The following is a 14742-nucleotide window of genomic DNA, read 5'->3' as shown; positions in this document are numbered from 1 at the left end:
TCTAAGGGAAACAACAAAATTGAAGCGAGTTCCATCCATGGAATCATTTCGAATACAAGTCCAGGAAAAAAAAAAAAAAAAAAAAAAGAATACAAGATGATTGATATATGATAAGAGAGCTTACATAACAAACACACTAAAGAAAAAGCAAAACAAGTCTCAAAGACTTCACAATGATCACAAATGAAAACACAAATGTTACGAAGATATATATATGGTAAAAAGAATCATCATGATTATTAGGCAACGGCAGGCATGTCCTTGAGCCATGCGTCTAGTGGTTTACCAATGGAGTAGACAATGAAACCAATCTCCCTTAGTTTTGCAAGATCCATAATGTTTCTTCCATCAAACACAAAAGCCGGTTTCTGCATGTTGTCAAAGATTCTCTTGTAATCCAAGTTCTTGAACTCATCCCACTCGGTCAAGATGCAGATACCATGCGCATCCTTAGTTGCTTCATATGCGTCCCAACTAACACTCACTTGTTTCACTGTGGTTGGACTCATCGGCTGCAAATGAAGCGGATGGTCCCAATCAAACTTGTTCATGGACAAATCCCTCTGGATCTGATCCTCTGTCACCTGCGGATCGTAAATACTCAACCTCGCTTTGTCCCCTAAAAGACCCTTACACACATCAATCGCTGGAGTCTCCCTTGTGTCCCCCGTGTCTTTCTTGAACGCGAAACCAAGAACCGCAATCTTCTTGTTTGACACAGTGTTGAACATGGAGGAAACAACCCTGTTCACAAACCGGCTCTTCTGGTAGTCATTGATCTTGATGACTTGCTTCCAGTACTCGGCCACTTCAGGTAGCCCATTGCATTCACAGATGTAAACAAGATTCAAAATATCCTTCTGGAAACACGAACCACCGAATCCAACGCTCGAGTTCAAGAACTTGGAACCGATTCTTGAGTCCGTACCAACGGCGTAAGACACTTGCGTGACATCTGCTCCCGTGGCTTCGCATAGAGCCGACATAGCGTTAACAGAAGAAATCCTCTGAGCCAAGAAAGCGTTTGCAGCGAGCTTTGAAAGCTCTGCAGACCAAAGATTAGTGGTTATGATTTGGTTTTCAGGAACCCAATGTGCATACACATCTTTAAGCGTCTGAACCGCTTTAAACCCTTCAGGGGTTTCTCGCCCTCCGATGAGGACACGGTCAGGGTTAAAAAGGTCTTTGATCGCAGTTCCTTCCGCAAGAAACTCCGGGTTCGAAAGAATCTGGAACTTGATTCCTTTGCTGTTATGCATCAGAATCTTTTCGATAGCTTCAGCTGTTTTGACAGGGACAGTAGATTTCTCGACGACGATCTTGTCGGATACAGAGACATCTGCGATCATACGCGCAGCGCTTTCCCAGTAAGTGAGATCAGCGGCTTTGCCAGCACCGAGACCTCTGGTTTTGGTCGGTGTGTTGACGGAGACAAAGACGATATCTGCTTCTCTCACGTGTTTCTCAACGTCGGTGCTGAAGAAGAGGTTCTTGCCACGGCACTCCTTGACGATAACGTCGAGACCAGGCTCGTAGATTGGAAGCTGGTCACTGTTCCAAGCGTTGATACGTGGTACAGAGATATCCACGACAGCTACTTCAATGTCGGGACATTTTAGAGCGATGACTGCCATGGTTGGTCCACCGACATATCCGGCTCCAATGCAACAGATCTTCACCATTTTTTCACCTTTCTGCAATATAATCAAAATTTACACAAAGTCATAATCAGACCCCTGAAACCAACAAAGATTTCATTTACTGCAGCAAAAAGTGGTCCTTTCAGAAAAACGGGGAAAAAAAAAGAGCAATCTTTTCAAAGGAGAAAACTTTCTGTTCCAATTTAGGATCATTTGATAACAAAATGAAAAAGAAAGGAAGACAACACGGACCGACATTTTAAAAAGTTTGATCTTTTACTAGTAAACCCAGAAAAAGGATGAGATCTGAAATAAAACATAACTACTATTAAACACTTAGTAGATGCAAGGAAGAACATCATTAACGAGGAACAGATCCCAACGTACAAAAAAGATCGTAAAAATTAATCACACGGATCCAATTACAAATCTAGCTCGACTAGAATCTGTCGTAAACGGTATATAATTTCAAAATCAGCACTCACCGATCTAATATCGAGAATACTCAGGAAAATTATGATATTATAAAAGGCCGATCTAATATCGAGAATCACCGATCGAACAGAACATGAAATGGAAATTTTGCGAGAAAATTCAATAAATTTGGATAGAATTGAGATAGAGGATAGCATTATCGATGTTATTACCTCTGGAGAATTACACAGTTAAAGAAATTTCCCTTCGGAGATTTTCAGACACAAATTAGCGAGTGAAATGGCGAGGACATGGTCAGACCAAAGACGAAGCGAAGCTGCATTTTTATAAGACATGGATTCTCGATTTTGCCCCTGACACCGATCAGAGACCCACACGAACCTACAGGTCCGGTTACGGTGGAGCCACTCTTCATTTTACACCTGTCATTCTCTTTCCAAGAGAACAGCAAAACAGAGTGAAAACGGTGTAACAAGACGACAATACCCTTGTGTTTTAGTGATTAACGCGCTTGGTACATTGTCATACACACAAGTAGACGAACGAAAATGAAATTATTTATAATTTTACAGGTGTTGTGTTTATAATTATATCTCCCAAATTCAAGGAAAAAACAACAAATTGATTATTAAAAATTAATATGTCACGATACTTGAAAGTTGAAATCTCAAAATGTTTGTTGTAAGTACTTGAGAAAAGAGGCACACAAAACATGAGTTCATCTTCTAACAAAACTTCAAAAGCAAGTATGTAAGATTGCTTCGAATTAGAGAATCTTTCTTTAATTATCATTTTTATTGAGTGTTTTTCACGATAATTGAAAATAATTGAGCAAGATCCAAACTACAGTAAACTGTCACCACTGATGATGCGGTCAGCTGTCATGAGACTCATGACTTTAGCTTGATAACAACAAAAAAACACTCTAAAATAAAAAAAAATAATAAAAAAAAACACTCTAAGCTATATTGTTTCTAACTTAAGAGTCTGGAATTTTGGTCAAACATTCTCATCAGAATTTTCTTTTAGTCAATGACACTTTTTATATATCTTTGACAAACAATCAATGAGTTGATAGAAATTCATTATTCAAAAGAACTGCGTTTATAAAGGGATTAATATTGCATGTTTTAATCTTTGGCACGAAGGGATGTTCGGGCTGGGCCTCGGTTCATAACTTTTTTACTCAACAAAAAAAAAAAGTTCTTTCAGAATTACATTTTGAGTACTAAAAGTTGATGGATTAGTGGGATAATCTTTCCTTTCCTTGTCACTCCTTTCTATCGGCTTCCAAAATCTTTACTCGGTTCATGAAACATATTTACATATATATACTGACCAAAAAATGAATCAGAAATATCAAATTCACATATATCAAAATCTAGAGTTGGCATTTTTTATTAAGATACGTATCAATCTCTTGTACTCAGTAAGGAAGTAAGTAAATGCAGTAGATATTGAGAGTCGATTACAAATCGGCTTAATTTGATACTTGATTAATGCCCCGACACTAAAATTCTGCAATCAATCTCAAGGCTAATTATAAGGCAAAATATCTTCCGCTGATTCCCCATAATTCCTTAAACAATATATCACACCAACGTTTCATATTCTTCTATAAATTATCATTCTTCTTTTCAAGTAGAATTATTAATTTAGTCGGAGAAAGACAAAATATGAATCGATCAATGACTTTTGTGGCGTTACTAGCGATTCTTGTGTCGGTCGCAGACCTTGGGTTAGCTCATGTTGGTCTTAGTAACACCAACTCTGTGTGGTACGACGCACATGCGACGTTCTACGGCGACCTTAGCGGCGGAGAAACCATGCGTTAGTATTTGTTATTTGATAATGTCTTTTCAATTACTAATCGCAGGCCAAACCATATTCTTTCTTTTTCTAATTAAACATGTTTTAGATTCATTCATTGATCCCATAAGATTTGTGATAAGTAACAAAAACACAGTCAGTACACATATTTTAGTTAAATTACGTTTTGTAGTTTAGTAACCATTCATTCCACAACATTCGTTTTTTTTTATTCAATGTTTAGCTCCCAGTGTTAGGAGTTGTTTATGTGATTTTATTTATGTAAAAGTTTATTTTTGTAAACCATCGGTTCGGTTGTCCATGTGTATATTCTAATGTTATTTAAAAAAATATTTGGTATAACAGAAGGAGCATGTGGCTACGGAGATTTATTCAAACAAGGTTATGGCTTAGAGACGGCAGCGCTAAGCACGGCGCTCTTTAACAACGGCCAGACTTGTGGTGCTTGTTTTGAGCTTGAATGTGTGAACTCACAATGGTGCAAACCAAAGGCCGGTTCAATCAAAATCACAGCCACTAATTTCTGCCCACCTAATTACGCCGAACCGGTTCAGTACCATTGGTGCAACCCTCCTAACAAACACTTCGATCTATCGATGAAAATGTTCACTTCGATCGCTGAGTACAGAGGAGGGATAGTTCCGGTTAGGTTCCGGCGAGTGGCTTGTCAGAAGAGTGGTGGTGTGAGGTTTGAGATCAAGGGAAATCCTTATTTTATAATGGTTTTGGTGTATAACGTTGGAGGGGCAGGAGATGTAATTAGCGTGGCGATTAAAGGGGATAAGAGTAATTGGGTCGCTATGCAGAGGAATTGGGGGCAAATTTGGAATACCGGTGTGAATTTGGTGGGACAAAGGCTCTCGTTTATGGTTCGAACCAGCGATGGTAGGAGCATGACGTTCTATAATGTGGCGCCCGAGTCTTGGGGATTCGGTCAAACTTTTGAAGGAAGATCAAATTTCTAGACTCGCTAGTTTTTCTTCTTCTTTTTTTTTCTTTCAGATTACGTTAGTTTCAAGCGTTTTTTTTTATTTGGAAGCTATAGCTATTATTTCATTGATAACACTTTTAGTTTCTTCGGATTTTGTTGGAAGTTAAAACAATATTTAAATCATCGTTCTATTGATGAATAATTTATCATCATGGTAGACTAGAGTGGCAGGTATTAGAATGGAATAAATCAGTCAGTAATAATACTCCTCAAAATCTTTTGAACAATTTTTTTTTGGTCTACATAATATAAATATCTCTTGTGTTGCTGTAATATATAGTGTTCAAGAAAGCGAAACGTTTGTAGAATAGATTGGTATATTACATATATTAATGTGAAATCAGTGGATCTGATTTATAAACTATAGAACTCATAAATTATCATTTAAATCTCTTGTGTTATTGTAAGTTTAAATTTCAAATTATACGTTTTCATTGTTATAAATATCAAATGATAATTAGAGGATAACTATTTAATTTTTCATATAAAACAATACTCCATTAAAAAGGTGGACAAATGTCTAGGCAGCCTAGATCGTTGAGGATCCGCCTAGCCAGGTTAACTCCACTTAATAGCCGTCCAAACAGCCGAATATAACCATCCGCTTAATAGTAAAATCCAAGCAGTGTAGGAACGTTTAAGCGGCTGCTTAGCTCGCTTACTTGAACTCTAGTAATATATGACAATGAAATTAACATATAGCATGTGAATAAGTTTATTTGGACCAAGAACCATAATATAAGAAAAAGACCTCTTCTATATTATTATCGTGTACCTCTTAAGTTAGAGTCTGTTCTATCCTTCACAAAAAGCTTTCTATATTCAACCATTTACCGACAAGTTTATTTGCAGTGAGATAAAAACATTAATTGGAAAATATGAAACTAGACATATGTTATACGATATATTTCTACTGAAAGATCCCATGGAGTTGCCTTAGTTTCTCAAATAGAGGCTTCCCTAAAGTTTTGCGGAATCCAAAGAAGCTATGATATCTCCTAGCCTCTTGATGATGTCTTCTTCAGAAGCATACCAATTAGGTATAATCTTCAAAGCGTAAGGGTACATATCCTTAACCGAGTTCTTGATCGTATTCTCCACGACTTCCGAAACGAACGCAATCTCTGCGTAACCAAAACAGTTATATGATCAGCACATTAATGAGTACTTAAGTTAAACAAAAATCAAAAGTAGAAGAATGATTCAGTGATCACCTCGAATAGGTGTCATTTTGGTCAGAGACAACTGAGAGACCATGAAGATAATAGCAGCAAGAACCGACTTAGGGTTTCTTCTGATATCAAAATTCTCAGCTTTCTCAACTGCTTCTCTGATCGCCGTCGTCTCTCTCTGGCTTAGACTAAGTTTTGAACAGAATCTTCGAACAAGCTCTCCTGTGTTTATAATCACCTGAGGAAGAGGAGCAGCCTCGGGTTGCTCCGACCCAAGAAGACGTTTTATCGACATACCCGCTTTTCTTATATCCTTCATATACACGCCATTAACCACCGTGGAGATCTCTTTCAGCGTCCTCGAGAGTTTCAGCTCACGACAAGCCATTGAAACAGAAGCAGCACAGAGAGCAATCAGCTCTTTCCCTCTGCGTAGCCTCTTCTTGTTACTGTCACCGTCTAACTTGGAGATAATCTCACAAGCCCTAAACTCGACGCCGCTTATTAGGTCAAGAGCGTCTGTCATTCTCTTGATCTCCGCGCAGGCTTTCACGAACAAGTCTTCTTCTTGGTTCTTGACGAGGTTCTGTGTCCTGCACAAAACGGATAAGTCGTCCTTGGAGATGGTTTCTTTGCGTTTGTCGAAGATGACTGTGCCGAGACCGCCGGATTTTAGGAGAGGATTGGTTGGACCACCGACGCGGTTTGGGTCTTTGTCGCTGTTATCGTCGTTGGCGAAAGTTCTCCATTCTTCTCGGTCGTCGACGAGGAAAGCTTCGAGGACGATGCCACACTCTGTGCAGATTGTGTCGCCGGTACGTTGGTCGGTCACCGTTACGGTTACTCTCTTGCAGTCGCAAGTCTGTTCCTCCATTCTCATATGTATTTTTTTTTAGGGTTTTCTTGATTCTTGGTATATAGTTATTTATTTTGTTGTGGTTGGATTGTGGATTGAAAATTGAGCCAAAGATGTGTATTTATAGGGGAAGATTAAGGAGTTAAAGTAATTTCTTTTCCTAATAGGATTTTGATGCTTTTACAGTTTTACCAATAGTCAAAAGGAAAAATTCCTTTTCTTGCTTCCTTTGTTATTTATATATACAACTGTAAAAACAATACCCGCGCTAGATCATAAAATACAATTATTCCACCACAGTAGATTTTTTTTTTTTTGTAGAAAAAAATATATTTCATATAAATATAGTCAATGATATAATGGAGTGAACTAAATTGGAGGGTGAACATAACTTGAAAAGAAAGACTAATTTGGAAGACCAATGTTTGCTGCAACTTCATTAAGTCTCATCTAACATGAGATTGGTTGCACTTACGATTTTTTTTCACCCATAGTTTGATATCCGATAACAAACTATCTTACATAATATCACATTTTAAGAAATGAAAATCAGCGTGTAAAATGCACCACTTATTTATTGTAGTGCCGTCATAGATTTTTGCAAATTTTTACCTTTCAATATGCATCTACCAAAATCTCCTTTATATAGTAGATGTCAACGAGTTACATAAACATCAAGGTAATTAACAGATGATTGAGTACATGTGACAGATTTATACAATGAAAACTATATACTAAGCTTATCTTCCTGATTCCCCTCAAGAATCTCCGATGGAATACACATCAAACCTATATTTACTTCCCCAAAAGAAACTGATGATTATAGAGTTAGACAATGTAGTGGCCTGGGTAGGTTCATTGGCATTTGTATTTCAACAACGTATCTCTGGGGAACTGATCTTGTAATGGTCTTTGCGCGGCTATGAAATGTGGCGAGACGGTTTATTACAGAGAATCTTTCGAGGTCTTCGATTTCTAAGATCATGTCTAATATCGATGTGGTCCTCTCCAAGCTGCATAGACTATTTCAAAAATGTATACTTAAGAAAACATTATCTTTTTCAAAGGCAATTAACAATCAGCTACTATAGCTTATTTCCACACCTTTGGAAGTCACTCTCAAGCTTCTGCATTTTCGCCACGAAAGCTTTGACGAGTGAAGAATATCTTTGATCTTGATCACTAGCTGTCTTTGAAGTTTGACGACTGGACAAAAAGAGCTTTTTAGGGAAGTCATGAGCATAAACATAAGACAAATGAGATAGGTTGATCAAGTCTAAAACCATAATGGAACTCACTTTGTGCTCTTACTCAAATCAGAATGGGAGTCGAGAGGGCATGCATTAGCCAGGGCGATTCTTGACACAAAGTAAAGTACGGTCTCGTAGTCGAAAGCTGCGTTGTTACCGGAGAAAACAAACGCTGGTGCTGGTTGGAGAAGCTGTTGCATAAGATGTGTGGATAAAACAAGCCTCCTCTTTGAAGTAGATGTTGCCTCATTTAGATCGACCTTATCATAAACAACAAAATAAAATAATTATCTTCTTTTGAAGATGGAGATGGAAATTAATTAAGGAAAAGTGAAAATATTGGTACCTTCTCACATAGCGTGTTTGTCGCAAGGCCCCTTTCTTGGTCAGATATACTATTAGAGAGCAAATGTTCAAACGTCAAAATATGGTGAAAGAACGAAAGAACGAGCTGTTAAAAAAAAAAAAAAACGAAAGAACGATATTCCTCACGTAGAATATGGTATTATTATTATAAAAGATAGGCCTGAGAAAATGACCTGATGCTATGACATAATTCTGAACCTTGCGGATAGACTTTGTGCCATGGTGATTGTAAAAAGGTTGAACCTTTGCGCTTCTTCGGTATTGAAGCAGCCATCTTTAGGTTCAGAGTGTTTGAATTACTCAGTCCAGCGTTTGAATTCGAAGCATTATTATATATCCCCTGCATTTTCAGATCATTGTCAGCCTTGTAAAACTCTGCATTGCATGGTGAATGTCCAACAATCCCAAAATTTTGGCGGATATTGTTAGAAGATATTGAAATGCAGATGATGCTGCTAAATATTCCACCAGAAGAAGAAATCCTTAATGTAATTATTACTCAAACGATACAGAATCTTCGCTTCTAGCATCTGATCTAGGATCACTATTTTGGCACAGAAATGAATCTGGCTTATGATCGTCATCAAGTATATTTGTGTAGATACAGATTTTGCATCTCAATGTGACCAAAATGTAAACCTTCCTAATTAAAAAAGAAAAAAAAAAAAGAGAGAGAGAGATTCCAGAAGCCTATCAAAAGCAAATAGATAGGTCTATTGTTATTTTCGAAGCTATAACAAGAAAATTTAGCTGTTGAGAATGCATGCAACAATTATGAAAGACGAGATATCTTTTCTTATGTACATGCAAATGATTTCAACACCAGAAAACAGACAAAAGAATCAGGAAAATGATAAGTTTTGATAACCGATCAAAGCTTCCAAAATTTGGGAGAAATTAAAGAGAAAACACAAAAAAATGAAGAAAATATATAAGCAAACGAAGCTGAAGCTGAATAAAGAAGAACCGTTTGGATTTTTCATGCAATAAATTCACATTGATTCTGTTGAAAGTAACCCTTAAATTTTGGCGTTTAAATTGAAAAAAAAAAAATCTCAGGTCTTTGAAGAACAGAGGAGGCCAAACTGAATCAATATTCAGAAAGACAGTGACATTTTTTTACCTATGGAGAGCATGAACATTGAACACTCTCTGTCGCTCTCAATTTTTTTTTCCGGGAAAATGAAGGAGAAAGTCTCGCATCCTCTGCAATTCAAAAGAAATTAATGAGTTGAGGTAAGAAGTGACGAACTTGAGCTCAAAAGTTTAGGCTTTGGACTTTCTTTTTCCCAATAAAAACACTTTAATTTATCTACCCAATTAACCCACTTTTTTTTTATTAATTGAAGCCCAAATTTTCTAATGGGACCCAGCAGGTTAACTTGTAAGATCAAATAGTTTTAGGCCGTCCGATTTGCCTTCCCTTGATCGTTGAATTGACACATTCTGGGATTGGTGTTCTCTCTCCGTAGCCGTGAAATCCTAAAGGAACCAACTTTTGTATCGGACAAGGCCTAAGAGATGACCGGGGATCGCCTTGAGGCTAGGCTTTCTCCGACCGATGAGGCTACAGCGAACGATGCTTCTCGGACGAGGCAAAGGTACCGACTTTTTCCTTGCTAACCATTCAATCATCAGCTAAATTGAGATTTTTTTATTTTGTTTGTTGCTCTTGCCATTTGAATTTGTTCCTAATTGTTTGACATCGATTGATTTTTTACTCCCTGGATTGCTGCTTCAAACAATTTGCAGGAGAAAGAGAAAGTGGGATCAGCCTGCGGAGCAACTTGTTGCAGCTGGAGTTGCGCTTCCTCGATTACTCCCTTTAAGCAATGTTCCTGCTATCTCCTGCTTAAACAACACAGTTTCTGCGTCTGTGGCGCCATTTTTCCAAACGCTTTCTTCCCTCCCTCAACAAACTACATCAGTTCCACAAGTTAATCAAGTAAATAAACGCTTACACTCTTTGGTGTGGTCTTGCCTTTAAGTACTTTGGAATTCGACTTTTCTCTGAATTAGCTGTTGCATTATGTAGCATGGCATTAGATGCTATGTATTGTTGTGATCTCAATGATGTCCTGATTAATTTGGTGTCATTATATTTTTTCCTGTCAATCTAGCCTAAGATCCAAGATGAGTTGACCATAGCGCGAGAGATTGTTATCAACGATGCTGAGGCTTCTCTTAGGCACAAGCTTACCAAACGCTCTACTCAAGAAGAAGTATTTGTGATTTTCTGTGCATATTATTAAGATACTATTTTCCCCTCTCTGGTATTTAGCATCTACTCGCCTTGCAGATTCAGAGGTCTACTGGTGCTGTGGTGATTACCAGGTTTGTGATAAGAACTTCTTAGCATTTTTTCCGACATCTATTTCACGGAGAAGAAATTTTATTTTTCTAATTTGGATTAATGAACTTTTTTTGTAGGGGCAAGTACCGTCTTCCAAGTGCACCTCCTGATGGTGAAAAGCCATTATATCTTCACATATCTGCTGCTGCCCATGTATGTTATCCTTTTTTAGATTAACAGAACAATTTTCAATGGGAATTGAAAGGACTAGGCTAATAAGCTGGGGATGTGTGCTTTACAGCGTGACTAAAGTTGCTTCTTTGTTTTTGGAAATTCATTGGTAATAATGGTGTATGATAATGGTCGAGATGATTTTGAAATATGATTGATGTCATGGATGTGATAGACATAAAGTAAAACGCTTCTGGCTGAAAAAAAAACTCTGTATTACCCAAATCTGAGAAGCTTTATATGACTTCTGAGCTTTGAGAATTTGGCCTAGTTTTTTATGTTTTTTTTTTTTATCACAACTGCAGTTAAAAGAGACTGCAGAGCGTATTTTAGCCGTTGATCGTGCAGCAGCTATGATTGAGGAGATGATGAAACAGAAAACAAACTCACAGGCCGGGTTGGTTGGTTTTCAGACGGTCAAGGTAGATAGTGGGACACTTCTTTTTTTTGTACTTATGAAATCGGGGCAGCAATAAACTGAACCATGTTTCCAGATGTTGAGCACATGCGTGTATTTGGGTTTTGAAGCTGACCCATCATCTAATGTTGCTGCTCGTATTCGTGGGCCTAATGTGAGTCTTTCCTTCAATTTCTTACCTTCCGTTATTTCTAATTACGCCAAAGGAACTGAATATACAGTTTGATATGGTGAATATAATGTATATTATGAAATAGTTCATCACCCTTCCTTATTTTATAACTTAATCTGTATAAAAGGATCAGTAGAAGTGCTTACGATTTGGTCTAGGTTTTCATCTTTATTTTACACTTGCATTATTTTTGTCTTAATCAATGAATTCGAGAGATACTAATGTTTAAGCTCTCTCCGACATCTCCGTGCAACCGGGAGAGAACTTTTTTTGTGTTGTTGGTGGTTGGCTTTTCTACATGCAGGATCAGTATATAAATCACATTATGAATGAAACAGGAGCAACCGTTGTACTAAGAGGGCGTGGTTCAGGTAGCCTTGAAAACCAACATAGTGAAGGTAATATTTGCCTCATTTATGTTTGTCTTTGTCTATTTATGGTGGTGTTATTTATGAAAGAATATCTGGATCACATTGTTAATGTTATGTAAGCTTCCTGTTTTTTACGCATTATTGCAGAAGCACTGCAACCATTGCATCTACTTTTGTCTAGCAGCAATCCAAAGAGCATTGACGATGCAAAACGTTTAGCTGAGAATCTTATGGATACAATCAGTGTAGAATTCGGGGCTTCAAGGTTTATATTATCTTCCAGAATATTTTCAAACTTTGCCTGATCAAAAGCATGTTTTCCTTATGTTTTTTTTTCCATTCATTTGCTGATCTGTAATTGTATTTGGTGGTCCTAAAAAATGTTTCAGGGTTTCCTCAAGCAAGGTGTATGGTGCAGTACCACCACCACAGCAACTGCTTTCTGGAGCTCCGAGTGCTGACAACGAGCAAAAGCCAAGTTTGAGTTCAACATATGGTTTGATGACATCGCTACCCATCATATCGCCGCCAAATGCTGTTAATCCGTTTTCAGTTCCTCCGGCAACAACTCTTTATCCTCAGTTTCCAGTGTTGCAGCCTCCAGTGATCTCAAATGGTGGGCACTTGCGACCAAGTCCAGTCAATTACTTACAGCCTGTGGCTGGGGGAACTAGCTATAGTGGGTATGCCGGAATATACCCTCAAGCCACTCCACTGCAACAAGTTGCTCAAGTCCTTAAGCAATCAATTTCTCCTGTTATCTCCACTGTGCCCCCTACTTTGTTGACAGCTACGTCCTTATCGAAGCCAAGTGATATTTCAAATAAGGAAAAGGATAGGCGTCCACCCCAAAAGCGAAAGTTTCAGGAGCTACCAGCTGATTCTAAAGTCCCAGCAAAAGCCAAACAGGTAACAGATTTTTTTCTGGATTCACGGTGGCTTTTTTACAGAGATATGGATGGGTGGAAACCCTTAGTGTCTTCTTCCATAACTAAGTTACCATGAGAGAACTTATGCTTGTGGCTGTTTGAAACGATGTTTGCAAGTTTTGGGTACGTGTTTGCATTTTTAAGTGCTTCTAAAGGTTTCAAACCTGATTGTTAAAAGTTTTACTGGCCAATCACAGTCTATCATGTGATTTACCTTAGAATCATGAAAATTCATGGTTCGTAATGCATTCTTTCAGTTTCACTGTGAAAGTTCTATTCTGTGCTGACTTCTTTCCCTTACTATTCCAGGTATTTTTCTGAACTTCTAAGAAGCTAACTAGCTGATTCTGGACCCGTGGGCCATTGGTTTGCATGTTTCACAGGGTATTCTTAATATTGGAGGCACCATGTGGTTGTTGCAGTCATTCTTGCTTCGACTTGGCGATTAGAATCAGAACCTTATCCAGACTTTATGAACGTCTTTTAACAGTCATGACATGTCTCCCTTTTCTGCATGATGACGTGCATGTCATCTTTGCATAATCCAATATATCTACGGCAGTTTAGTTCCTTGCATTTAGGCTGGCATTAGGCTCCTATCTATGGAAGTATGCGCTTGATTTATAGTTTGTATCTCCAATCAATGTAACTTGTTGCATGAAGTTAGAGAAAATTATCATGAATTTAACCAATATATACATATCTTAGGCGCTGTTGGAACCAAAGAGCTACATTATCCTCTGTTCTTTAACTTGTGTCTTTAGGAGTCAGTGAGCTGTGATTATTTGGATGAAAATGTTATTTTATATATTTGCATGGTCACGTTTTATCTGCCAAAACATTTATCTAACTTTTGTAGTGTAAATGGCGATGTTCTATTCCTATTATTTGTTGCAGCAGTTGGAGATAGCAATGGCAGGTGAAGTTACTCAAAAGAATAGTATAGTTGAGCCATCAGCAAATGGAGTGCGGTCGCTGCCTTCACCAAGATCTGTGATGCCTCCTCCTCCCCCAAAGATCATCCCAACATCATCGAGAAGCATGCTTCCTCCACCACCGCGATTTGCACCATCAACGCAACCTCCAAGATTACAGGAAGACTGCATCACTGTAAAGAAACCAAATCCAGTTCCAGGTATCGATCAGGATTTAATCCTTGGAAAAACTCCACATTCCACCACCAACAGTCCATTCTGTCCCTTGTTTTTTCCATCATTGTTGATTTGCATACAACTGTGATATGTATATTGGGGTTAACAGTAACTTAAGCATAATCAATCACGCTCTGATGTTGCAGATACTTTAGTTAAGCTGATGGAATATGGGGATGATGAAGAGGATGATGACGATCCTGACGAGACATTGATAATCAGATCGTGACAGTTGTAAGTAGCAGTAGATGATGGAACCATCTGATCTGGCAAAAACAAAATGCCAATCTCTATGTTTGTAACAATAGAATTTTTGAGGTCTTGTTTATTTGACCTCCTACTGACTCTAGCTACTTGTCTTGCCAGGCAGAGAAGCCTTTCCTAAGTTATACATCACTCATTATTAATTAGAGATTATATAAAGTCTTGCAAATTCTATTAGATGAGCTTACTTTTTCCAAAAACAGTCCTGTGAATATATAGATATAAAGAAAAACAAATTTTTGTAGATTATCGTTATATATTTACCAATGGATCAAAGATATTTTAAACTTCGAGTTGATGAAAATACTGTATAAGGCAATCACATGTCTGATTTTCATACCGGAAAAAAAAATTGTTGCAGATAAATAAATAA

The 14742-nt window shown here is 37.8% G+C and overlaps 5 protein-coding genes across 8 annotated transcripts; 2 read left to right on the top strand and 3 right to left on the bottom strand.

The window, feature by feature from the left end:
- Window positions 1–36: 36 nt before the first annotated feature.
- Window positions 37–2382, bottom strand: LOC18013337 (UDP-glucose 6-dehydrogenase 2). The gene is made up of 2 exons (XM_006395218.2): window positions 2288–2382; window positions 37–1694 (listed from the first exon to the last, which is right to left on the bottom strand). The coding sequence occupies exon 2, from the start codon at window positions 1680–1682 to the stop codon at window positions 240–242; it is 1443 nt and encodes a 480-aa protein (XP_006395280.1). The 5' UTR covers window positions 1683–1694; window positions 2288–2382; the 3' UTR covers window positions 37–239.
- A 1369-nt stretch (window positions 2383–3751) lies between these two features.
- On the top strand, window positions 3752–4870 carry LOC18013358 (expansin-A23). The gene is made up of 2 exons (XM_024151400.1): window positions 3752–3905; window positions 4251–4870. Exons 1-2 carry the CDS (start codon window positions 3752–3754, stop codon window positions 4868–4870), a joined length of 774 nt encoding a protein of 257 aa, XP_024007168.1.
- A 986-nt stretch (window positions 4871–5856) lies between these two features.
- Window positions 5857–6948, bottom strand: LOC18013357 (plant-specific TFIIB-related protein 2). Its single transcript, XM_006395216.2, has 2 exons — window positions 6111–6948; window positions 5857–6020 (listed from the first exon to the last, which is right to left on the bottom strand). The coding sequence occupies exons 1-2, from the start codon at window positions 6946–6948 to the stop codon at window positions 5857–5859; spliced, it is 1002 nt and encodes a 333-aa protein (XP_006395278.2).
- A 660-nt stretch (window positions 6949–7608) lies between these two features.
- Window positions 7609–9774, bottom strand: LOC18013374. The gene is made up of 6 exons (XM_024151786.1): window positions 9664–9774; window positions 8714–8880; window positions 8521–8569; window positions 8223–8434; window positions 8029–8130; window positions 7609–7946 (listed from the first exon to the last, which is right to left on the bottom strand). The coding sequence occupies exons 2-6, from the start codon at window positions 8812–8814 to the stop codon at window positions 7745–7747; spliced, it is 666 nt and encodes a 221-aa protein (XP_024007554.1). The 5' UTR covers window positions 8815–8880; window positions 9664–9774; the 3' UTR covers window positions 7609–7744.
- A 210-nt stretch (window positions 9775–9984) lies between these two features.
- On the top strand, window positions 9985–14571 carry LOC18013492 (protein RIK). 4 transcript variants are annotated; one of them, XR_002897630.1, is made up of 12 exons: window positions 9985–10141; window positions 10293–10485; window positions 10661–10762; window positions 10840–10874; window positions 10971–11046; window positions 11370–11486; window positions 11559–11636; window positions 11959–12052; window positions 12173–12290; window positions 12415–12934; window positions 13338–14089; window positions 14252–14479. XR_002897630.1 is itself a non-coding variant. In XM_024151130.1 (12 exons), exons 1-12 carry the CDS (start codon window positions 10062–10064, stop codon window positions 14332–14334), a joined length of 1731 nt encoding a protein of 576 aa, XP_024006898.1. In that variant the 5' UTR covers window positions 9985–10061; the 3' UTR covers window positions 14335–14571. The 4 variants fall into 4 exon arrangements, 2 of the variants coding, with proteins under 2 accessions (XP_024006898.1, XP_006395276.1); XR_002897631.1 differs by having other exon boundaries at window positions 13264–14089; XM_024151130.1 differs by having other exon boundaries at window positions 13855–14089; window positions 14252–14571.
- Window positions 14572–14742: the final 171 nt, after the last annotated feature.

Source organism: Eutrema salsugineum, unplaced genomic scaffold, assembly GCF_000478725.1.
Source record: "Eutrema salsugineum unplaced genomic scaffold, Eutsalg1_0 scaffold_6, whole genome shotgun sequence".
In the NCBI taxonomy this organism is placed as follows: domain Eukaryota; kingdom Viridiplantae; phylum Streptophyta; class Magnoliopsida; order Brassicales; family Brassicaceae; genus Eutrema; species Eutrema salsugineum.
The sequence above is the reverse complement of the archived record's forward strand: the minus strand, read 5'-3'. Positions and strand labels throughout refer to the sequence as shown.